We start from the raw sequence: 25,500 nt of genomic DNA, 5'->3' as shown, positions 1-25,500 counted from the left end.
GCTGGTCGAGATGCGGATGGTGTTCTTGTGGACGATCGCGATGCCACCTCCTGTTTGGTTGATACGGTCCCTACGGATGATCTTGTAGCCATCTGGGCTGGCTATGGCGATGTCGGGTGCTGATGAGGCGTTCATCTAGGTTTCCGTGAGAAAGGCAACATCCGGAGTTGTGGTGTCGAGTAGATTCCATAGTTCAATGGCGTGTCTGTGGACCGAGCGGGTGTTGAGCAGGATGCACTTCAGGTGGTTGTTGTTGGAGCTCTGTTTGGCGTTTGTGGTTGTAGGGTAGGTACTGGTGCAGCGGAACTTGCAGGATTGGCAGGTGAAGGGTCCATGGGTGCGTCCTGGGGCGGCTCGGTGGCAGTCGGGGAGTCGGCCGGTGTTTAGTGCAGTGAGGGAGCGGCGTCGTATGTTCGGCGGGTGGGATGGCCTCTGCAGGGGCCAGGGGGTCTGGCGCTGGGCGCGGACGGGCTTACCTTTGGCGCGCCCGCTGCGCGTGAACGCTGTGTGTTTGCCACTCTGCCATAAGTGGAGAGTGGAGGGGGGCGGAGCGAGGGAGGAGCAGCTGGGAGGCGGGAGCGGCGTGGTGAGTGGGGAGGGGATCGGGCTAGAAGGCACAACAAAATGTCACAACAAAATGGCACAACAAAAGTCTTCCCCTCCATTGCACCTATGCATTCTTCTTACATTATCTCCAGCTGCTGTTGCTTCTCACCTTCAAGAAACAACACATCATCTTCGCCTTTTGATTTGTCTGAATACTGATGCTAAAAAAAATACATTGACTGACACCACTTCTTGTGACTTTGTGTCGACCTACATCGCCTTGCAAAATGTCCACACTGATTGCACTTAAGGCAAACTTGTAACCATCATGGCATGCTTTAGTATTGCTTATGTGTATCTTACACCCACATCTCAAAGATATTCTGTAGATAGAAAGTGTTGTTGAATCTTTTCCATACCTGTCTTTTCTGTTAAGAGACCTCTTAGAATTTTATCTAAAGCCTTGTTAGCTGCAAGTTGCTACTAAGCTCCTCAACATGATGACGAGATAGATTATTGGGCAGTTTGCAAAAATGTGTGCCTTTCCAAACTAACATTCTGATGAGGACCTCACATCCAATATTTTGATAACAGTTGCGTATTTATTTTTTAAGTTCTTGAAGACCGTGCATATACAGAAGAGGTTTCGGCAAATTATATTATTTTGCCGAAAATTGTCAAGTTTGAATAAGGCCAAATCTACAGTTGCATTAAAAGTATATTTATCTGGAGATTGTTTTCAGTGCTTCAGAAATAGTTTGCACATTTTAAATACATTAACAGGTACATGCATCAACCTATTTAGGAAGTGCAAACGGTGCGAATCGCAAAATTCGGCCGTTTGCGATTCCTAAATAGGTTTCTGGGATGCATCAAGCATTTTTGGTGAAATTGCTATTTTTAGCGAATTCCAAAAATGCGAGTGCTTTCAAGGAATCGCAAATTTGCGATTCCTTAAAAGCAATGCATGATTAATTTAAAAATTGTGAATTCGCAAATAGGGGGTGCAAATTACCACGAGGTTGAACCTCGTGGTAATTTGCGAAAATGTGTTAAAATGCTCTAATTTGCATTTCAAAACACTGTCATGTTACAGACACACATATCCTTAGGACATGCATGTGTGTTTGAAACATGCACTTCAAAATAAATTTCAGGGGTGCAGGGGGGGTCCTTTGGACCCCCCTGCACCCATGGAATGCATCAACATTTTGCGAATTCTAACTTGCGAATTCGCAATTCCCATTGATTCCTATGGGCCTTTTGGCCCATAGGAATCAATGGGAATTGCGAAATCGCAAATTGGAATACGCATAATATTTGCGATTCAGTAAAAATTGCGATTTTTACCGAATCGCAAATTTTATGCACTTTCAATCATGCATCCTGTTTTGCGATTCCTTATTTGCGATTCGGTAAAAATCGCAAATTAGGAATCGCAAAAACGGACTTTGATGCATGTGGCTGCAAGTCTCTTAGTCAGACTTCTCTCCACAGACATAGTCAGGCATGATTACAGATTCAAAAGAACAGTTAATCTCTTTCATGTTACATGATAGTGATGTTTGGGGACTTTTTTTGACCCTCATTTGACACGGTACAGAATAAATTGGAAACAGCAGTTTCTAGCTTGCCTCAAGGGGCCATATTGTAGACAAAACAGCAGGAGGAATAAATCATGCGCTGTTTGGCTGCCTGTTTACTAGGAACAGGCACCTGGTGTGTATCTGTTGTTTATCTGGCACTGGGCTGGTTTGCGTAGCATTTGTGACCTGTCTTCCGGTGTAAGTATCAACATTAGGGCACCCAGCCCCTTCCTCTTAATGAAAGGTACAGCTGTCATCTCCCAACCTATGCCACGGATCTATAATGTGTGACTTAACTGTTGCCTTTTTCTTTTTGTGTAGTTGTTTGTTTTTTACTTACTCTAATGAACTCTTTACTGTTTGTGAATTACGGTCTGTTTTAAGGGATTTAAAATTCTGAAATAAAATTGACCTTTAATACTATAAAGGTTTTTCTACATGATCTGCTATTCCCAATTGTTTCCATCTGAGCTGAAGATGGAAAACTCAGATGGAGACAAAATGGGAAGAAGAGCACACTCCTATTACAAGAGGAAGAATGCACGTCAAAGGCAGATGGAGTTATATCTGGGATTTAACATTAAAAGCCACAATACGGCTCGCCCAGGTCAGCGCAAAGATGTGGGCAATGGCGTAGACAAGATTTAAGGGCTCACAGCCTCCTACCCCTCTAAACTAGGAAGCGATGTAGGAAATGTTGTTATGAAACTATCTAAATGTTTCTTTTATGATCCCAACTAAAAAGTGTATCCCAAATAAATCTACAAGTGGATCTTACTGGGTGGAAACCTGCATGCAGACCATCTCCATGAGCCCTTGTCTACATGTATAATGTAGATACTCCTGACAAATGCCAAGATTTCATCTTCATACCAACAGAGAGAGAATCTGAAGTGTGATTGGAAGTTATTACATGGTGGATTATACTCGCCTCTAATATTGAAGGCTTGGGCCCAGATGCATGAAGCTAAAAATCACTCGCAAAGGGGCAGATTCTCAGAATCCGTCCCTTTGCGACCGGTATTTTTGCATTTGGGATGCAAAATTCGCAAATTGAGAATTCGCTAAATTGCGATTACTTGCATTTAAGGAATCTCAAATTGAGATTCCTTAAATGCAATGCATTAAAGTTTAAAAAATAGCGATTTCGCTAGGCTCGCAAATTATCATGAAGTACTACTTCATGGTAATTTGCAAAAACTTTGAAAAATGCACTAAAGTGCATTTTTCAAAGTTTCATGTTGCGCACACTCATGCCCTAAGGGCATGTGTGTGCGCAACATATGTGCACAGATCAATTTCAGGGGGTGCAACAGGGTGTCCTTTCGACACCCCTGCACCCTTGAAAACGCATTTTCATTTTGCGATTCGCTAATTGCGATTCTCATATTGAAAATTCTTCCTATTCATTCCTATGGGCCTCTAGGCCTAAAGGAATGAATGGGGAGGTATTCCTTAATTGCGACTCACAATTTGCGAACCGCAATTAAGGAATTTTAAGAAATTGCTATTTTTAAAGTGATTTCTTCTTGCATACCATTTAGCTATTCCTCATTAGCGATTCCTTATTTTTCGCTAATAAGGAATCGCAAAATGGGTGCTTGATGCATCTGGGGGTTGGTTGGGTGTATGAAATCCTAGTCCGAATGTTAAAGGGACCCAATGAAGGTCCATCCGATGGGGTTTTCTGTAACTATTAGAAAGACACCTTAATGAAAGATGAGCTCACTCCCATCTTTTTGACCCCCTACAGCAGAGCATGGAGGGACAGTGGTTTTGGTGAGCCAGGATGGGATCCAGAGGCCGCCCCTGCATTTTCCCCCAGGGGGACACCTTCTTGCCTTTCTCTCCTGCCTGGAAAATGGACTGTTACCACGAGGGCAACTGGAGCCGCCTTTGTGGACACAACGGGGAAAGGTAAAACTACATATTATCGTGCTTGAGCCTAAACGTGACAACGCATAACAATGCCTTTGTCCTCCTACACCTGCTACCTACCCTCATTTTGCACCTACATGAACATCTCTAACCAAGGCTGCACTTCCCCTCTTTTCCTCCACTCACCACCCACTTCAGTTGTGCACACTCCTGAGTCCTGGTTCAATCGAACCTACACAACTACACAATCCTAAATAACCAGAATTATTATTTGCTTTGAGAATTGGGCTTCAAGGGACACTCAGACTTTTTCAAAACCTAAGTGTCAGAGGTACCAGCATTTCCGGGTAAATGACTTATTTGCAGGACTGTTTTTATTCCCCCCAACCCTCCCCCCTCGTCCATCTGTATTACAGCTTTTGCCTCGTTGAGCACTAACTCTATGTGTTTTGTGGGGCAATAAATGTTTTCAAAATGGGTACTACACCAAAAATGTAATAATCTCATTATCATCTTTACCTCATTTGGTTCTTCCTATTTACTGTATTCCCTCCAGCCATCCCTTAGCCTTCTTTTATCCCAGTGCTAACCCTAAACCTACCCCTTACCTTATCGAAATTTCTTTCAATTGAGGTAATGGTAATAACAGTTAAAGGTTTCAAAGTAAAAGTAAGTGACAAAGTGAAGTTGATAAAGTAAGCCTGAAATGTAATGTACACAAAATAATTCTGTGTTACTCCCCTCCAGCCGTCCTGGAAGGACAGCCCTATTAAAGGCACGTAAGCTTTAATTAAACATATAGAAAAAATCAAGACATATCTATTTAGCTGCAGCTGCAGGGAATTTACCTACGCCCTTTATACTCACTCTACTGTGGACACAGGAAACAGACTGTAGAAGGGTCAATCTTCTAGAAGGTTTGATGAACCCACAAATCCCATTGAATCTTCTCAGAAAATTTGATGGGTCTCACTGGTCTAGTCAAAGTAGTCCAGCCCAAGCCTAGCCTCCCCAGTCTGCCCTGTGCTGCAGTACCATCATCCCATTCTTACCGCTCTCAATCCATCAATCAGGGGTCTTAAAGCACGCTACTCACCCATGAGGGTCTCAAGGCGCTGGGGAGGGCAAGCAACTCCGTAGGTCATTCGAAGAGCCAGGTTTTGAGGTCCTTTATGAATTGGTGCAGTGTTGGGCTTCATCGTATGTGGTAGGGGAGTTCGTTCCAGGTCTTGGCTGTGATTTAGGAAAAGGATCTGCCACCTGCTCTGGCACTGTGGATGTAGGAATGCAGGGGACCGTGGCTAGTGCGAGGTTGGCAGAGCGGAGGTTTCTCTTGGGGGCGTGGAAAGAGATTCAGTATTGGGGTCCGGTGTTATGGGGGGATTCGTAGGTGTGTGTGAGCAGTTTGAAGGTTATTCTTCTTTCGACGGAGAGCCAGTGGCGGTCACGGAGGTGTTGGGTGTTGTGGTTATGTCGTGGGATGTTGAGGCTGTGGCATTCTGGACGGTCTGGAGTCTGTTGAGGAGTTTTTTGTTGATTCCAGTGTAGAGGGCGTTTCCGTAGTCCAGTCTACTGGTGATGAGTGCGTAGGTGATGGTCTTCTTGGCATTGGGGGATCCATTTGAAGGTCTTGCGAAGTATGCAGAGGGTGTTGAAGCAAGTGGAGGACACGCCGTTGATCTGGCGGTTCATGGTGAGTTTAGAGTTGAGTATGATGCTAAGGTTGCGAGCGTGGTCTGTTGGGGTGGGTGGGTTTCCGGCGGTGGGGCCACCAGGTGTTGTCCCATGTGGAGGGGGTGGAGCCAAGGATGAGGTCTGCTGTTTTCTCCAAGTTGAGCTTCAGGCAGCTGCTGCTCATCCAGGTTACAACGTCTTTTATCTCTTCTTGGAAACTGCGTTTGAAGATGTTGGGTTCCTTGGTGAGAGAGAGGATGAGCTGGGTGTTGTCGGCATATGAGACTATGTTGAGTCCATGTTTTCTGACGAGGGTTGCGAGGGGGGCCATGTAGTCGTTGAAGAGCATGGGTCTGAGGGAGGATCCTTGGGGTACTCTGCATCTGATCTCTATTGGTTCAGAGAGGAAGGGCAGGAGTCTTATTCTTTGTGTTCTGCATCAGAGGAAAGATCAAATCCAGTCTAAAGCTGTTCCCTGGATGCCTGCATCGTGAAGTCTTGTGGCTAGTGTGCAGTGGGAGATGGTGTTGAAGGCCGCTGAATGGTCCAGGAGGATGAGGGCTGCTGTGTGGCCTTGGTCGAGGAGGGCGCGAATGTCGTCGGTGGCGGCAATTAGGGCGGTCTCAGTGCTGTGGTTGCTGCGGAATCCGGATTGAGAGGTGTCTAGGAAGATGTTGGTTTCTATGAAGTGTGCTAGCAGGGTGTTGGTGGCTTTCTCAATAACTTTGGCAGCGAAAGGGAGTAGTGAGATGGGTCTGAAGCTCTAGAGATCAGTCAGGTCTGGGAAGGGCTCCTTGAGGAGGGGTTTGACTTTGGCGCATTTCTAGTCATAGTGGAATGTGGCAGTCTCGATGGAGCAGTTGATAATTCGGTGTAGTTCGGGTGCAATGGTGGTGATGGCCCTGCGGCAGGCAGGAGTCAATAGGTGCCCCAAAGTGGATGCTTTTCATTGTCTTTGAGGTGTCTTCTGTGGTGAGAGGGGTCCAGATGAGGAAAGGATGGCGTAGCTGGGGAATGGGCGGAGGTGTTGGGGCGGTGCCTTGGTCTTCGTCATCGAAGGTTTTGTAGATCGTCTTGATCTTCCAATGGAAAAAGGAGCTGGGTTTGTTGCAGAGGTCTTGGGAGGGAGGGTCGTTGCTTGTTTCTCCGTTGGGTCTGGTGAATTCTTGTATGATGGTAAAGAGTTCCGTGAAGTTGTGGAAGTTGGGGAGTATTCTGCCTTGGATAAAGTTTCTTTTTTTTTTTTACTGTAAATATGACAAACTGTGCGTCTCACTTTCCAGTTCGTCATATTCAGACCCCCCCACCCTTCACTGTTCGTCATCGATTACGTCTGTGAAGTGTCTTAACCATGATGAGCCTCTCCCAGGAGGGAGGGGAAACACAACTATTACCCCTAAGTTCGTTCCATTTTCCCCATACCCAGTCCCACTTTGGAGGGCACCTCCTGCTTTTATAGACTGCCTTTTCTACTATCATGCACCAGTCTCATTCCCACTCTTCCAGGGTTGGCAACTCCAACATACCCCACCTCCGAGCAATATTTTGTTTGGCAATTATAAAACCCATGGTGTTCCAGAGTTGATCCAAACGGGTTATGTCAGTGGCCTCCCATTTATTGAGTAAATATAGTTTGGGTGATAGCCGTAAGGCTCCGCCACTGACCTCTCTCAGTCTTACGGTATTCTAGTACACGCGGATAGCCAGGCAATCACAGAGTGTGTGATTAAAGGGCCCCCACTCATCCTTCTACACTCTGCATCGACACTCCTTCCCATCTAAACTAGAGAAGTGTATGAGATATGTGTTCTGTGGAATACCTTTAGTTGAATTAGCCTCAACCGTGATGATATGGCAAACTCCAGCGGGGAAGACAACGCATCGCCCTCCTCATCTAGATTCCCCAAATCTGCCTGCCACTGCTCATGGAGGCGCTAGAGTGGGTCAGGAGAGTTGTTGATTGTTTTCTGATAGGTAAGTGCGATTGTCCTATGGTCTATGTACTCCGTCAGCAGGTTATCCTTGAGTGGTGCGGCCTCGGGTATTTCACCACTCACTGGAAGCACTGCCATCAGAGCGCGCTATATTGGCAAGTATCTAAACGTATGCCCCTCGGACAACTCGTTTTCTTGTCATAGGTCGGCAAATGAGGTAATTTTCCCTTTTTTAACAATATCCTCCACTTTTGATAAGGCAATGATTTCCCATTTGTTGAATCCCCAATATCTGCTTAGCTTGCCCAATATCTCTGCATGCCACAGGGGTGTATTCAGCATCACTTTATTATTCCAGCCTAATTTTCTCGTGGTGCTGTGCCATAGGGCAACTGTTAGGACCATTGGGTCAGTGAGTTGTTGCCTACTCAGCTTCGTATATAGGGCCTTTCTGAATCCCCATTACCCATTAACCACTTACCGATGCAGCTGGCCGGTTCCTCCTGTGTGCCATATTTCCATTTATTTATGATTGGCAATTGTGCTGCCCAGTAATACACTTGAATATTTGGTAGAGCTATCCCCTCATCGTACCACCCCAGAACCAGCTTATGGGCTGCAATACGAGGCAGTGTCCCGTCCCAGAGAAGGGTTCTGACTTCCCCTTCTATCGTTTTGAAGATTGTTTCAGGGACACTATGTGGCATATTTTACAGGGCATAAAGGAAACGGGGTAGTGTCATCATTTTGAATAGTGCATCTCGCCCCAGTAGAGACAACAGTGACGATCGCCAGTGTCAGACATCGCCTTGCAGATGAGTTAGTGGGCCCTGGAGATTTTGTTCAAAGAAAAGTACTGGATTAGACGTAACGAATATTCCCAAATACTGGAATCTATCAGTCACTATAATTGCTTTGCATTCAGCTGGCAGGATTGGGGCTAGATGGTCTAGTAGGTATAATACAGATTTGGACCAGTTTATGGTATATCCTGAGTACCTTCCAAAGTTAGAACAGACTTAGAGGACCCTGTTAATGGAGGGTCGAGGGGACGTGACATACAGCAAGATGTCATCCGCGTAGAGAGAAATTCTATTTACCCACCCATCTGTCCACCTTAACCCTTGAATCAAAGGATCCCCTCGTATCCAGCTCGCAAGGGGCTCAAGAATCAGTACGAATATAATCAGGTCCATCTGTTATGGGCAAATATCTTTGATGTATGTCCATTCACCACTACTTGCACAAGTGGTTCTGCAAATAGCAGTTGGATCCACTCGTTATAGGTGTTCCCCAGACCCATACTCTCCAAGACAGTAGACATGTAGGGCCATTTGACCGTGTCAAAGGCCATAGGAGCGTCTGGGGACAGTATAGCAGCACTTCCTTGAATTGTGTCTTTCCTAGCGAGCACCCCATTCAATCGTTGCAGGTTAAGATCTGTATTGTGGCCCGGCATGAATCCGGACTGGTCCGGGTGTACAAGTTTGGTCACTATTGGGAGTAGCTGAAACCCTAATATTTTTGCTAGAATTTTGACCTCAACATTGAGCGAAGATATGGGGCAATGTGAGGCGAGGTCCTCCGCCGGTTTCCCTTTCTTATGGATCCCTACTATGGAGGCCGCACATTGGTCTCTGGACAAAGCCCTCTTGCGTTTGCTTTCAAGACACATATTGAACAGGTGGGGTGCCGCTTTTGTGGCTGTCATTTTGAGGAGTTCTATTGGGAGGCCATTCGGTCGCTTAGCTATTCCAGCTTGTATGTTGTGTGTGGCCGCCGTTATTTCCTCAATCGTGAGGTCTGCCTCGAGTGACTGTTGGTCCTCTAACGTTAATGTTGGGTCCAGTATGTCAGATAATAATTTCCTGGACTCGTCTATTGTGGCCGAGGCTATGGGGGAGTATAGTTGCTTAAAATATTCTGGAAAGGCCTCCGCTATGTCTTGCGGATCCCTTCTCCATATCCCATCCTTTCCACATATCGCCGTTATCCAACGATCTGCCCTTTCTCGCCTGTCCAGCCCTGCCAGCAGTTTGCCTGCATGGTCTCCTGGTTCATATATTCTGTGTTGCTTTGCCTGGTGTTTTTCCCTGGCTGCTTCAGTTGTCAAATCTCGATATTCCTGATGCCTAAGCTCTAATATGTGTTCAGCTGTTTTGTCGTGTGTGTATGGCTGCTAGTTCCTTGGCTAGTATGTCGTTCTCCAATTCTTCAACTTATTTGCACTTCTCTTTCTTATGTCCCACAACAAGGGATAGAGGGCCTGTCCCTTCAGTACCGTCTTGTAGGCCTCCCCGATACCTAGAGAGGATTGGACGGACCCCCCATTTTCGGAAAAAAGTTATCTGTGGCTTTCATGAGAATAGTTTTAATGTGCTGGACTTTGAGGTACCAAGGGTTGATTGAGATTGTTCTGTGGGTGGGGGTGGTTACGGCTACATACATAGTCCATAGGCAGACCCTCCAGGATTTTGCGATTTGCAAAAAAATCACGAAATTGGCAGTTTTGTAAAAAGGCAACGCTTTTTACAAAACCACCCGCAAAATTTGGAGATTCTAATCGGGAACAAATCTAGCAAGCCCGTGGAGGGAGGAGAGCTCTCCAGCTGTCTCCGGTCAGGCATTTGTGACTCATCCAGTCCGGGCTTTCTTTCCATTCTGTCACTTGTAGTACAGCATTTATCCCGTGGATAACAGAACTACAAGTACCAGAATACATCACGAAAGCCAGGACTGGACGAGCTGTGCCCACCTGGCACTCGGCACCTTTGCAGCTCGCTCTGAGTGGCTGCAGAGTGGGACTGTTACCCGCATTAAGCGAGTGCAACAATTCGCTGCCTGGCAGGAAATGCTGGATGCTCAGCATTTGTGGAACCGGGGAGGACGTGCTGGTCAGATATTGGAAAACATTTCTACAAAAAATCCTAGGCCGGGCAGACTAAACAATGTGCGTCACCATAAAACACATCGCTGTTCCTAGAAAAGCTCTGAGCCCATCACAATGTATCAACCTGGAAACAAAATAGCAGAATGAATGCTGCTGCATTATGCCTGAATGTTGTCATCATATGGGAGTGCACTTCCATTATTGATGTGTCTGTTTTGGAAATATGATTGCTGCTGTACATTTTTATTGGGTTGTCAATCAACTCCTTCTCTGTGCTGCTGATAACGCAGTACACATTGTGCCAGTCACAGATGCTGAGGATGCTGACGCTGGTGTGTGCTACGTATTGCGTCACATTACTGATCTTTCAGATAATAATAACCCCTTCAATAGAATGAAAAACAAGAGGAAGTGGTCCTGAATTCCAACTTTCCTATCAGTACTCCTTATTGTGTGGATTCCATTGTCACCACATCTCGGTGAGGATTCAAAGATTCACATAGGCACCATGGTAAAATATTACCTTAGAGAATTTGGATTATGCGCAGATTCTAGATAGCTCCAGTGGTTGAGTCAGGTAGCTTGTCAGCGCATTGGCGTGCTTAAAGTGGGGGTGCCTATTCCTCGGGTCAAGATTCTATCTGCCGGTGATAGAATCTTACCATGGTGCCTATATGAATCTTTGAATCCTCACCGAGATGTGGTGACAATGGAATCCACACAATAAGGAGTACTGATAGGAAAGTTGGAATTCAGGACCACTTCCTCTTGTTTTTCATTCTATTGAAGGAGTTATTATTATCCCTTGGTTGCCTACGTTCCTTCTCCAGTCCTGATGAAGACTCGCAATCCCAAGGTTTAAATCACCGGTTGGGCATAAGACGAGTCGAAACGTCGACAGTATCCCTAATTACCCTTGGACCAACTTAAGAACTGTATATAGTGCAAAATAATTTTCAGACATACGTCTACTTAAAAAATGTTCAAAAAATTCTAAATCAGTTGGCCAGGGTCCCAATATGACTGAGCAGAAAGCCTGTTATTGCTATGTAAATAATGTGAATAGTTGTTTCTACACTCTTTAATTTTGCTTCCTTTCCGTTCACTTGCTTTCACACTTCTGATCACCCCCTTTGCACAATTCTTCTCTTGGGCAACCTCTGTTTTTAACAAATTTGGAAATGAAATGAAATATCTGTGTATGATATGAACTGTAAAAACATATAAAAATATCTTGAAAGATGATGAATAAGTTAATAAATCAAAAGTAATCTCTTGTTGGTGGTTTAGGTTTTTGTGTGGTACAAAAAGTTTTTCTAGTACAATAGAGCAGATGGACTGTGGTTGCTCTACCTAAAAACATTTTTGATACTATTGATTTAAGTCAATCTGTATAATTAATAGGTCTAGGACCATTGTTGTTTTGATACCATTAAATGCCCAGGTCCATACCTTATGAGTTACCCCATTTTCTTAATGGTTGACTTTGCAACAGCAGCGCTTTTTACAAAAGTGCCCGTGAAGTTCCTTTTATTGGCCAGCATTGACCACTGAGCCAAATAAAAAGAGGCGGTCAGCGAGCAGCCGAGGTGTTTGTTTACCCATGTGCTGTATCACATGCCCCTGCCTGGAGGTACCTGGATAACACTGCTGCTGCTCGGAACTTGGAGACCAAAGAGCAAGTACGTTTTGTCTTGGCCTGGCAAGATATGCACTTCATCTGCTCCTCTTTCCCCGACTTCAGCACTCCCACCATCCACAGGCTTAAAATGGATGGTGTGATTGCAGGTGCACTATTTAAAAACAAAGAAAGAATTCAGCTCCGCCGCCCATTGGCATGCACTGGGACACGATGAGGGCAATATTTTTTTTTAAATTAAAGAATTTGGACCCGCCTCACATGGGCATGCAGCCGGACCCGCTTGTGCACTATTCTTTTTTCAAAAAAGAAAGAATTTGTGTCCCCCACATGTGGGCATGAGGCGAGACTAGCTGGGGCACTATTTAAAAAAAAAATACAGAATTCGGGCCCGCTGTGGGGCAATATTTAACAAAAAATAAGAAAGAATATGGGCCGGCCACATGTGGGCATGTAGCAGTGCCCGTGGGGTCATTTTTTGGTTTGTTTTTAGGAAGAAGCTCAAAAAAATTGCCGCTAAAATGCTGCAAAATTTAACTTTTTGCACCACTAAATTCCTGTTTTTGTGCCGCAAAATGAACAAATTTATGCCGCAATATCCTGGGGGGTCTGCATACTGGGGCATGATCCGAGATACCCCTAGCCAGATGTCTAATCTCGGTGAAATAGTGCTTTTTAGATCTATTTGGGATCTGCTGTAGTGTGCCCCGAGTGAATGTCTACTGCCATGTTTGTGGGTGTGCCCTGTGGCACACGTGCACCAGGCCCAAGTGTCCCAGGAAATCTGCCATAATGTTTGTAGCCCGTGAGGTGTTCCTAGGCGGGAATCTATCTAATTGATCACTTATTTTCATATTTAAGTCTTCTCCAATTACTAATTCCCCCTCAGACAGGTCCAGTAAAGTTTCTCTTTGTTGATTTGATGAGTTAGTGGTGTGATGTGGTGGCGGCCTTGAAGGTGAAGCGTGCTTCTGAGGTTTTTCTGTTTCGCCACGTTTTCTCCAGTCAGCGGCAAGAGCACTTGGATTCTTGGAGGTCTGTGGTGAACCAGGTGGCTTTTGTGTTGTGTTGTCTGGTGGTGTTCAGAGGGGATGAGAGTGTGGGCGCAGTTGGCGATCTAGTGGTGGAGGATATTTGATGCTGTGTCAGCGTCTGTCTTAGTAGGGGGAGGAGTGTAGCTGAGGGCATAGGTGAGGTGTTCTTCTGAGGCTTTGTTCCAGTTTTTACTTGTGTGCTGTGGGTTTCGAAGAAGGAGAAATGGATGCAGTGGAGGTCTGTCCATAGTGGTTCCATGGTGTGGCTGAAGCGAATGTTTTCCTCCGGCGAAGATGGGGTCAAGTGTGGTTCCTGCCGTATGTGTAGGGGTAGAGACGAGTTGCTTCAGTTCTATGTTGGTGAGGTTCTCCAGGAGGGCAGTCGTGTTGGGATCACTGAGGTTGTCTAGGTGGAAGTTCAGATCTCCGAGCAGTATGTTGTCCATAGAGTCAAGGGCGTGTAGAGCGATGTAGTCTGCGATGACGTTGGTGAAGGGGCGTGGGGTCCGGGAGGTCTGTAGGCGAGAGTTCCGTGGAGCGTCATTCTAGGGTTGGGCTGGATCTGGAAGTGGATGTGTTCCACGAGGGTCAAGGCTTCATCCGAGTTGGTGGTTGTTAATCGGAGGGATCTTTTGTGGACGATGGCAAGGCCTCCTTCTGGTGCCATTGAAGCGGTCTTTCCTCAGGATCTTGTATCAGTCTGGGATGGCGGTTGCGATGTCTGGGGTGGAGCTGGCGTTTGTCCAGGTCTCTGTGAGGAAGGCGACGTCGGGCGAGTGAATATTGAGGCGATCCCAGATTTCTACACTGTGTCAGTGCAGGGAGGGTACGTTGAAGAGGATGCAGCTCAGGGGCATGTGTATGCTGGCGTCCGGTGGGTTGGAGGTGGCTGCCTGGGTCTGGAAGTGGGTGAAGGTGCGTCGGCAGTGCCGGCAGGAGATCGGCCATGGGTGTTGCTTGGAGTGCGTGAAGAGTGCTGGGATCATCATGGCGGGGGTCGGGTTACCAGGGTCCCTGGCGCTGGTCGTGGTTGGGGCGCAAACGGGCTTGCCTTTGGTGCGCCAGTGTCACGATGTCCTGGTGCTCCAACGCTTCGCAGGGGCAGTACTGACGAATGTCCAGATCACCCTTCCACCGGTACCCTCGCTTTAAGAGCAAGACCACCAGCAGCAGGGAAAGGGGAAGTGGACAGAGAAGAGAATACCTGTACTTCGACTGGCACCCCTTACTTCTAGTGACTGCTATATGTCTCGCCGTCGACTCTGAAGGTGCAAATTACACAGAAGGGAAAGAAGCAGAGAATATACCACAAACCTTCCTTCACTATGCAGACTATTCTTAAATGGTAAACGAAACTTGTCCTACCAGTTTCTGCCCAGGTATTTGCCTCTCTTCTATATTGTGGATTGTTATCTGACTGAGCTTCCTGCAGTGAAGACATATATGAACATTAAAATCTCTACCCAGAATATTTCTCCACACTCGCTCACTCTCTCTCTCTGACTGAACTAGTACCTGTGAAGCCCTTTGTCAGACTTGGTCTTGGGGGTTCTATGAAGAGCTGATCTTCTTGTCAGTTGTGCAAGAAAGAGTTCAACAGAATTTCCGTAGCACGCAAAAAGGATACAGGAAGGTACAAGGGGGAGGAAAGGAAAGGAAAAAACGCAAGGGGGAATGTCCGGGGGGTAAATACGAATGCTGACAATACAGTTCTTGTACTTGCTGGCTTGACGAGAAGATGTACACCTTACTTGTATAGTTCTGGAATCTCTTCAGTTGGATACTCAACTTCGTCGAGTCTGGTCAAGTCTTCCAAAACACACGTCTTCTCATAAATAGCAGCTATGATATCTGGATGACAGCTGTCACCGCTCTGGGACAGCGGCCGGGAACTTCGTCTGGACTGAGGTGTGGGAGCGCACGATAGGGATTTCTCTTACAAACGTCTCTGTAAACCCAATTACTTTGACACACTAAATATCTTCTAAAATTGCTGTTATTCTCCCGTCATGAATAGTTGACGCGGAGCAGCGACAAGAACAAGCTTCTCGAACGGAATCTTCGTTGAAGTGCGCAGTTAGAAGCGCGCGCCTTCCAGAAGCCCACTAGAGGGCGCATCTATCGAATACTCTAAATGGAACATTGAGCGGCCATCTTAGGGAGGGGATCTATATACAATCTTATCAGTTCTCTAGTTCAATGACTCGGATCTCCTCTGGAATTTCTCAGTCTGCCAGAGGAGCAAGGGAACCACACATTAGATCGTGCAGAACGGGGCCATGAAAAGGATTTGGATAACAGTCTTGAGGAAGCTACAGTGGCTACTCGATGAATCCTGACAGTACCCCCTCTCAAGGACCGATTCATCGGTCCTGGTTTGTGTGGAAATCTGGAGTGAAAACGTTTCAGCAGTTGTGGAGCATGAATGTTACTGACAGGTTCCCAGGACCTTTCCTCTGGGCCAAACCCTTTCCAATCCACTAAATATCTCAATTTACCTTTTAAGTACTTGGAATCTAAAATATCCTTAACCTCAAATTCTGTGTGTCCTTGAATGTTAAGTGGGTCAGGAGGTTTTGTAAGTCGTATAGGTGATTGAACCTTTTTCAGCAAGGATACATGGAAAACTGGATGTACCCCAATCTTGGTCGGAAGTTTCAATTTTACAGTAACTGGTCCTAACACCTTCTCTATGGTATATGGACCCACAAATCTGGGTTGAAACTTTCTGTTTCCCTTCAAATGTAAATTTTTAGTGGACAACCACACCTGATCTCCCTCTTGGTACTGTGGGGACTTTTGTCTATGTGAATCTGCAAACTTCTTATAGGACGCCTTAGCTTTCTCTAAATTCTTCTCAGCTGATTTGTGCAAAGAACTCAAATCTAAAAGGGCTCTCTTGGCTGCAGGGACCTCTAACTCCTCTTGCAAAACCATAAAGTTAGGATGTCTACCAAAGTTCAAATAAAACGGAGAGTAACCTGTAGATGCACTCTTCGCATTATTGCAAGCAAACTCTGCCATCCACAACTTTTCTGACCATTCCCCACCTTGATCCAATAGAAATAACCTCAAGTACTGTTCTAATTCTTGATTGATCCTTTCTGTCTTCCCATCGGATTCTGGGTGATAACTAGTAGACAGTCTACCCTCTTTCCCCCATACCCTTTAGGAAGGCCTTCCAGAAGTGAGAAATAAATTGGGGACCTCGATCTGAGACCACTATCTTAGGGACACCATGAATTTTTACTATATTTTCACTAAATACTCTAGCTAATTGGACTGCGGTTGGAATTCCTGACAGAGGGACGAAATGACTCATCTTGGTGAAGGTATCTACCACCACCAGGATGGTATCAAATCCCTTACTCAACGGTAGGTCTACTATGAGATCCAAGGAAATTGTATGCCATGGAGAAGTTGGAGTGGGCAAAGGCTGCAAAAACCCTTGGGGAGCCTGTCTAGTGGGTTTACTTCGAGCACAAGACTCGCAAGACTGAACATATTTCTTGATCTGATCGGACATCCCAGGCCACCAAAAATAACGCTGCACCAGTTTTTTGAGTCTTAGCAATTCCTTTGTGACCCGCTAAGGGATGATCATGGCAGCTCCGCAAGGCCTTTTCTTGGAGATCAGTGGTAGGAAGATATAAGGCTTTTTTGACATAGGGTAAATGCTGTCGACAATGGCGTTCTTCTCCTTGTAGAACCCACTGCTGAATCTCTTCTGTGGTTAAACTCTTACGGACCTCTTCTTTGAAATTATCCAAAGTAAGTGCACACACTATCTTTGTTTCTGGAATGATTGGTTTCGCTTCAACAGTATGCTCAGATTCTTCAGTCTGTAATCGGGACAGTGCGTCTGCTTTTCCGTTCTTAGGGCCAGGTCGATATGTAATCACGAAGTCGAAGTCTGCAAAGTAAAGGGACCAGCGCAACTGACGTGGAGTCAAGGTCTTAGCCGTCTTTAAGAACTGCAAATTTTTGTGATCGGAATAAACTGTGACTGTATGTCGTGCCCCCAACAGATAGTGCCTCCAGTCCTCAAAAGAATCCTTTACTGCCAATAACTCTTTCTCCGTGATGGTATAGTTAATTTCAGCAGAGTTCAGTTTTCTAGACCGATACGCCACGGGATGCAACTGTCCAGTCTTTGGATGGCGTTGGGAAAGGACTCCCCCGATAGCCTGATCTGACGCATCGGCTTCCACATAAAATGGTGCAGCAGGATCCGCGTGCAAAAGGATGGGGGCAGAAGCGAATTGTTTCTTCAGACTCAGGAAAGCGGAATTTGAATCATCCGTCCATTCAAATTTAACTCCTTTCTTCAAGAGAACAGTGATGGGAGTTATCAGTTGAGAAAATCCCTGAATAAATCGCAAATAGAAATTGGCAATGCCCAGAAATCTTTGAATTTCTTTCACGTTCTTGGGGGCAGGCCAATCTTCCACTGCTTTTACTTTTCCTGGATCCATGGTAACTCCCTGAGGTGAGATAACGAATCCCAAAAATTCCACTTGTGACACATGAAAAACACACTTTTCCAATTTAACAAATAGCTGATTCGCTTGCAATCGTTCTAAGACCAAACGTACATGCTGAGTGTGTTCCTGAGTGTTCTGAGAGTAAATCAAAATATCATCCAGGTAGATGATGGCAATCTTATCAATTAAATCACTCATGATGTCGTTGATAAAATGTTGGAACACTGCAGGAGCATTACAAAGGCCAAATGGCATGACACAATATTCAAAAAGACCAAACTTGGTTCGAAAGGCGGTCTTCCACTCATGCCCTTCTTTCATGCGAACCAAGTGATAAGCTCCTCGCAAATCCAGTTTGGTGAAAATTTGAGCTTCCTTAATCTGATCCAAAAGAACAGAAATCAACGGCAACGGGTACCTATTTTTAATGGTGACCTGATTTAATGCACGATAGTCTATGCAAGTTCTTAGGCTACCTTCTTGCTTCTTCGGTATGAAGAACAGTGGTGAGGAGACTGGAGACTGAGATGGCCGGATAAATCCATTAGCAAGATATCGATCTAAGTATTCTTTTAAATGTACATTTTCAGCTTCTGTCAGAGCATAAATTCGACTACATGGGAGAACTGCTCCAGGTTCCAAGTCTATGGTGCAATCATAAGCACGGTGGGGTGGCAACAACTTGGCTTCCTGTTCACTGAACACAGTCTCTAGATCTCGATACTCTGGAGGGATTTCTTCCGTCACTATCGCTCCAATGGACTGACCACCAAACGACAACAGCATAGATGGCGTAGGTTCCTTCTCACGATTTTTTGTACCGTAACAGTGGGACAGGCAAAACTCAGAATGAAGACTGACTGTCCGGTTTTCCCAATCTATGGTCGGGTTATGAAGGGTTAACCATGGCAGTCCCAGGATCAATTGAAATTGTGGGGCGTCGATTAAGTTGAATTGCAACACTTCCCGATGCCCATCCCCCTGAGTAATTTCCAATTCTTCAGTGTGACTAGTAATTGGTCCAGAAGTCAAATTTGTTCCATCTACAGCACGTACTGGCTCTGGATGGTCTTTTGCGATTGCTTTGATTCCCATCTGTTTAGCATAACGGATATCACAGAAGTTTCCAGTGGCACCGGAGTCGAGCATAATTGCCACTCCGAAAATCTGATGTTCACGGAATTGCATGGTTACATGAAGAATCACATGAGGAGTCATGGTCTGTAGTGTATTTAAAATTAAGTGAGATTTTGGAGCCGTCTTGTCTTCTTTCACCACCAGAGCGACCCCGTCTACTGGCGGTTCATCTCGTTTCCCTCAAACAGAGTCTTGGGACGCTTCAAACAATCCTTTACAAAATGGCCGGCGGCACCACAATACAAGCACAACTTCTTTTGCCTCCGTTGTTCCTTTTCTTCGTTGCTCAAGGGACCTCGAACTGTCCCAATTTGCATGGGTTCCGACTCAGAATTCCCTCCTGGTCCTTTTTCACTCTTCGCTCTGTCAAAGCGCGGTAAATTTATCTTCCAATCTCTCTTCTTTTCACCCTTGCGTTCTGAATTCCGAAAATCCAATTCCAAAACCAAATCCACCAAAGCTGACAATTCTGTGGGTCTATTAGGGATCTGAGCCAGAGTGTCCTTGATTTCATCCCTTAATCCACGATAGAATAAGGCAGCTCTTTTTTCCTCTGGCCAACTAGTTTCCAGGATTAATTTATTAAACTGCGTGAGGTAAGTAATCAAATCTTTAGATCCCTGATGCAGCTCCAATAACTCGTTATCGGTGGCCTGAGATATCCTTCTCCGATCAAAAATTCTAAGAAACTCAGCCTTACATTTAGGGAAGTCACTAAGCAAAGGATCATCCTCACTAACTAAAGGCATGGCCCAATTGGCAGCATCTCCACTCAAATATGACAGGATAAATGCTACTCGAGATTGGGCATCCGGAAACAGAGTGGGGCGGCACATGAAGTGAAGGGAACATTGGGTCAAAAAATATTGAGCCTTTTGAGGATCCCCTGAAAACCTTTCAGGAGTCGCCAACGGAATCAACGGGGATACCGAAGGAATTACTTGAGCTACAGATTTTGGATCCACAGTGGCACCACTAGTGACTGGAACAGCAGGACTCTGTACTGGATTTCCCATAACTAAACCATCTACCTTTTGTGCCAACAGCCTAGTCTCTTGACGGGAAGCCACTAACTCTAATTTTAAACTTTGGTTTTCGTCCCGAACTGCTCCCAAATCTCTCTGAATACCCACTAAGATTGCACCTAATTCCTTCAAGTCCATTCCCTCAGCCATACTGCCCGGGCGAAGATAAAATACGTGGGCACTTCAATCTGTCACGATGTCCTGGTGCTCCAACGCTTCGCAGGGGCAGTACTGACGAATGTCCCGATCACCCTTCCACCGGTACCCTCGCTTCAAGAGCAAGACCACCAGCAGCAGGGAAAGGGGAAGTGGACAGAGAAGAGAATACCTGTACTTCGACTGGCACCCCTTACTTCTAGTGACTGCTATATGTCTCGCCGTCGACTCTGAAGGTGCCTAATACACAGAAGGGAAAGAAGCAGAGAATATACCACAAACCTTCCTTCACTATGCAGACTATTCTTAAATGGTAAACGAAACTTGTCCTACCAGTTTCTGCCCAGGTATTTGCCTCTCTTCTATATTGTGGATTGTTATCTGACTGAGCTTCCTGCAGTGAAGACATATATGAACATTAAAATCTCTACCCAGAATATTTCTCCACACTCGCTCACTCTCTCTCTCTGACTGAACTAGTACCTGTGAAGCCCTTTGTCAGACTTGGTCTTGGGGGTTCTATGAAGCGCTGATCTTCTTGTCAGTTGTGCAAGAAAGAGTTCAACAGAATTTCCGTAGCACGCAAAAAGGATACAGGAAGGTACAAGGGGGAGGAAAGGAAAGGAAAAAACGCAAGGGGGAATGTCCGGGGGGTAAATACGAATGCTGACAATACAGTTCTTGTACTTGCTGGCTTGACGAGAAGATGTACACCTTACTTGTATAGTTCTGGAATCTCTTCAGTTGGATACTCAACTTCGTTGAGTCTGGTCAAGTCTTCCAAAACACACGTCTTCCCATGAATATCAGCCATGATATCTGGATGACAGCTGTCACCGCTCTGGGACAGCGGCCGGGAACTTCGTCTGGACTGAGGTGCCTCTCTGAGCTGTGGGAGCGCACGATAGGGATTTCTCTTACAAACGTCTCTGTAAACCCAATTACTATGACAGACTGAATATCTTCTAAAATTGTTGTAATTCTCCCGTCATGAATAGTTGACGCGGAGCAGCGACAAGAACAAGCTTCTCGAACGGAATCTTCGTTGAAGTGCGCAGTTAGAAGCGCGCGCCTTCCAGAAGCCCACTAGAGGGCGCATCTATCGAATACTCTAAATGGAACATTGAGCGGCCATCTTAGGGAGGGGAACTATATACAATCTTATCAGTTCTCTAGTTCAATGACTCAGATCTCCTCTGGAATTTCTCAGTCTGCCAGAGGAGCAAGGGAACCACACATTAGATCGTGCAGAACGGGGCCATGAAAAGGATTTGGATAACAGTCTTGAGGAAGCTACAGTGGCTACTCGATGAATCCTGACAGCCAGTGGCATGGATACCATTGATTAGGGGTCAGGGGAAGGGAAAAAACAGCTGGGAGGCGGGAGCAGGAAAACGCTGGGGGAGGCCCATATCTCAATATATACATGATCAAACTGTTCAGACATTGTTATCATGGCCTGCATAAATATTCCTGATCCGGTACAATATATGGGTCAGAGGCATCACTGATTTCCACTTCGGGACATAATGCATCTTGGAAGGGCAATCAAAATCCTGTCCCAGTTGGATGAAATGGGGTTTTGGTGTAGGCCGAGAGTGTCTTCCCTACAGAGAGAGACTCCTTCTGCTCTAGCCCAGTTGAGGATGGAATGTGACTTGGCCATTAGAGATGATGGTTCACTGGATATCAAGTGCTTCATAATGAAGCTGAGGTCCAGAAAGAATGTAGTGGCCCTGTGTTTCTTATCTCTTGGGAATATGCCCAATATACAAACCTCCCAGGTGCACATAAGATGCTGGTCAGTGCAGGCAGACAGATGGTGTTGTACCCACTCCCACTTTTGCCATAATGTGGGACACAACCATAGCATATGTAAAAAATCAGCATCAGGATGGCTGCAGTTGGTGCAAACCGCGTCATGTCTATGAAAATAACGATTGATCTTCTCAGGGGTAAGATATGCCCTATGTATAATGTAGAATTGTATTAACAGGAACTTGGCGTTGAGAGGGATGTGTGTAGGGCCCGCCAGAATCGTGTTCCTTTCCTTAGAGGTGCATGGACGATGTTTCCCAATGGTGTCGCAGTGAGGTCAATACTATGGCAGTCTGCAATCGAAGTGCATCCGCAAACCACCGGGTGAGATGACGCCCTTCTCCCATGACATTTAGATATTGAAGTGTGAGGTGAGTTTGTGGTTCTTGCGTAGCATCCCCCCAATGACGCTGTAATGTGCAAATCCAAGAGGTGTAACTAATGTAATGTCCCGCGAACAACCCTAACTCCTGTGTTAGTGCTTCGTATGTCATGAGTGTACTGTCATGATACAATCCCCCGCATCCGAAGAATGACCTATGGTGGCACTTCGCCGCCAAGACCTGGAACACCCTCCCCACCAACCTACGGCAGACCCAAGACCTACTGGCCTTAAGAAGACTCCTCAAGACCTGGCTCTTCGATCAGTACCAGCACATCTCCCCATCCCCCCCCCCCCACACCCCCCCCCCCAGCGCCTTGAGACCCTCGCCGGTATGTAGTGCACTTTATAAGTGATCTGATTGATTGATTGAGTGTATGTAAGCCCTCTGCATACCATGCAGGGAGCTCAGCCAGTGGTATCTTTCTGTTACCCCATGGCATACCTATAATGGAGTTGCTGGGCATAGGGTGTAATATGTTTGGTGTGAAAAAAGCAGCGAAAGAAGCAACGATAGTCCGCCGTAGCAGTAGAGGGCAAGGCCGAGACGTCTTAGAACAGGGACAAAACCAATAAAGAAGAGCGTCCAATCAATAAGGAGGGCCGCCCGCCTCAGTGTCCGGGAGGTATAGCCCTGCCATCCAGAGAGCACCCACTGCATCTGGGATGCTAAGTAGTAATACTCCAAGTTAGGAGATGCCAATTCTCTTTGGGTCGATGGTAAATACAGTTTCGAAAGCGCCATCCTACAGTGAGTTCTGTTCCATATAGGATTATGAAGCATGCGTTCAAGGGAGCGGAAGTAGGGTGGAAGGAGATAAAGCAGCAGATTAGTGAAGTAATAAATCAGTCGCAGAGCACCACCGTTTATGTAAGAGTGACTCTCCCAGCAATCAAGAGAACAAGTGCTTTCTAAAAAGACATCTTGATGTTAAGGAAGTGAGCGCCCTTGTAAAGTTGCCGTCAAGCAAATCCTGATCAGTATGAAAAATCCAGATGCCCAAGTAACGGGACATTGGTTTTTGGTAAGTAACAGGAACTCTGATAATTATGAGTGCCGGGTCAGGTAGGCTAGGGCTGGAGATTTCATGCTGGGAAAGTTGGAGGTGGTTGGATGAAGCCTTTTATTTATGGAATAAACTTATCCTGTCAGCTCCCCTGTCAAAGAGTCCTGTCATGGAGTCAATTACCAAGGGAGAACGTCACACATGTTATTTGCCCTACAAGGTAGTGGTTGTATCTTTTTGCAACATAATTTCTATTGCTGTTCTTTCAAGAGCGTGCTGAATACAAAGGTGCTTTACCTAAAGCACTACAGTGTGTGGGGTCCAGCTGAGACACGACTACGGAAAACTAGGTGTAATGATTATGTGTAATTGGGGCACTGCCATGTTACACATTAAGCTGTTTTCTTAATTTATCAACTTACTATATATTACAAAATGAGGCACACAGTACTAAAGTAACATATGCATTATCACAATTCTTTAACTCAGCAATTTTTAATCTGTACCACATTTTCTTGAAGATGTGGAACCAGGGGCATCACAGTTTCTATTAAATTATGCCAGAGCAAAAGAGTCTGGTTGATGCCCAACCCAGTTAATGGCCATTGGCTCTGTCCATGTCTCATCCTATTGCTGCTGCTTTCTGTTGTCAAAACTTGTGGTGGTCCTCATCCTATCCTTAGATGTTAATATTGTAATGGCCATATCCTTTCACAGGTTGACCATACTCAAGGAATCCACTTCCTGTGAAAACTATACACTTTATAAGGAGTCCATGACATGCCCAATAACATCCTTTTCTGGTAATATGTATTTTGGGTGGCTATGTTGTTTACTGGGCAGTTTCAAATGGAAGCCCTTTACAGATCTCCTGGGTTAAGTGTGAACAGGTGCACACACAGATCTAGATATGTACAGGGGAGTGTTTTGATGTCTGAGCTTGTTTAGCTGTAAGAATCCTTGATAGTCAAGCTCCATGATTTACACAAGGGTTTGAGGATTCTGACTGGATCTAATAATCTGCTATGCTTCAAAGGGTTGTGCTTTCATACCATGCAATGGAAGCCCTTTACAGATCTATCTGAAAGCATTAGTGACACATAACTCTTTTGAAAAACATTGTTATTCTTCCATATTGTTCATTCAACTTTACTCATCTTCCTGTTCTTGGCACAAGGACCAATAAGATAACAGGTGTAGTTAATATTCACCTGTAGGCCATTGCGGTCTAACTAAGAATCACGTTGTAATTCATCCCTACAATAGATTTTATTTCTTCTTAAGTGGGTGAAGTAAAATCTTGAAAGACCCTTGAAAAGGTAAGGAGGCTAGGGTCCTGAGTGACTGTTGCAATCTTTCTTTTTTTTCAGAGCCTGGAATTTGAAAAAGCTGTTGGCTTTGCCAATGTGTCTTAGCCTTGTTGTATACCAGCATGGCTACTGTTCAGCATCACAAATAGTTAGTGGTGTGGAAGAGTGATGTGGCATGGAGTGTGAGTGTCGGAGAGTGGAGTGGTATTGAGTGGAGTGTTGTGGATTGTCATGGAGAAGCAAAAAGGGCCATGGAGTTGTGTGGAGTGGCATAGATTGAATAGAGTAGAGTGCCGTGGAGTAGTGGAGAGTGTTGTAGAGTGGCATTGAGTGGAGTGCTCTAGAGTGCCGTGGAGGAAGTGTAGTGGAAAGGCATAGATTGGAGGGGTGTAGAGTTGAGTAGAGTGTCCTAGAGGAGAGTGGAGTAGAGTGCCTTAGAGTACAGTGGCATAAAATGGAGTGGCGTAAAGTGTTGTAGAGTGGAGTGGAATAGAGTGTGCTTATAGTGAAGTAGCGTAGAGTGTAGTAGAGTTGAGTGCGTAGAGTAGAGTAAAGTGGCGTGGATAGGCATAGAGGGAGTTGTGTACAGTGGAGAAGAGTGTTGTGGCATAGAATGGGCTAGACTGTTGTAGAGTGTAGTGGCATAGAGGGGAGTAGAATGTCATAGAATAGAGTGGCAAAGAGTGTCATCATAGACTGGAGTGGCATAGAGTGTCGTGGAGGGAGTAGAGTGTTGTAGAAAGTAGTAGAGTTGAGGGGAATCAAGTGGAGGGGCTAGAGCGGAATAGAGTGTGGTGAGTGGCATAGAGCGTCATGGAATGGAGTGTCGTAGAGTGGAGTAGAGTGCCATAACGTAAAATGGTGTGGCGTAGAGTGGAGTAAAGTGACGTGGATTGGTGTAGAGGGAGTTGCATAGAGTGTTGTAGAGTAGAGTGGCATAAAGCAGACTACAGTGTCGTAGAGTAGAGTGGCAAAGAGAGGAGTACAGTGTCATAGAGTG

General features: G+C 45.6%; 1 protein-coding gene across 1 annotated transcript in view; it reads left to right on the top strand.

The window, feature by feature from the left end:
• SGSM2 (small G protein signaling modulator 2) overlaps positions 1-25,500 on the top strand; it is a 986,511-nt gene that overhangs the window by 710,710 nt on the left and 250,301 nt on the right. Inside the window, exon 10 of the mRNA XM_086954507.1 lies at positions 3,886-4,049. Within this exon, the coding sequence (XP_086810633.1) occupies positions 3,886-4,049 (164 nt within the window). The remainder of the gene's footprint in view (positions 1-3,885; positions 4,050-25,500) is intronic.

This window comes from Lissotriton vulgaris, chromosome 2_1, assembly GCF_964263255.1.
Source record: "Lissotriton vulgaris chromosome 2_1, aLisVul1.2, whole genome shotgun sequence".
Taxonomy (NCBI): domain Eukaryota; kingdom Metazoa; phylum Chordata; class Amphibia; order Caudata; family Salamandridae; genus Lissotriton; species Lissotriton vulgaris.
This window is presented reverse-complemented; position numbering and strand designations above follow the sequence as displayed.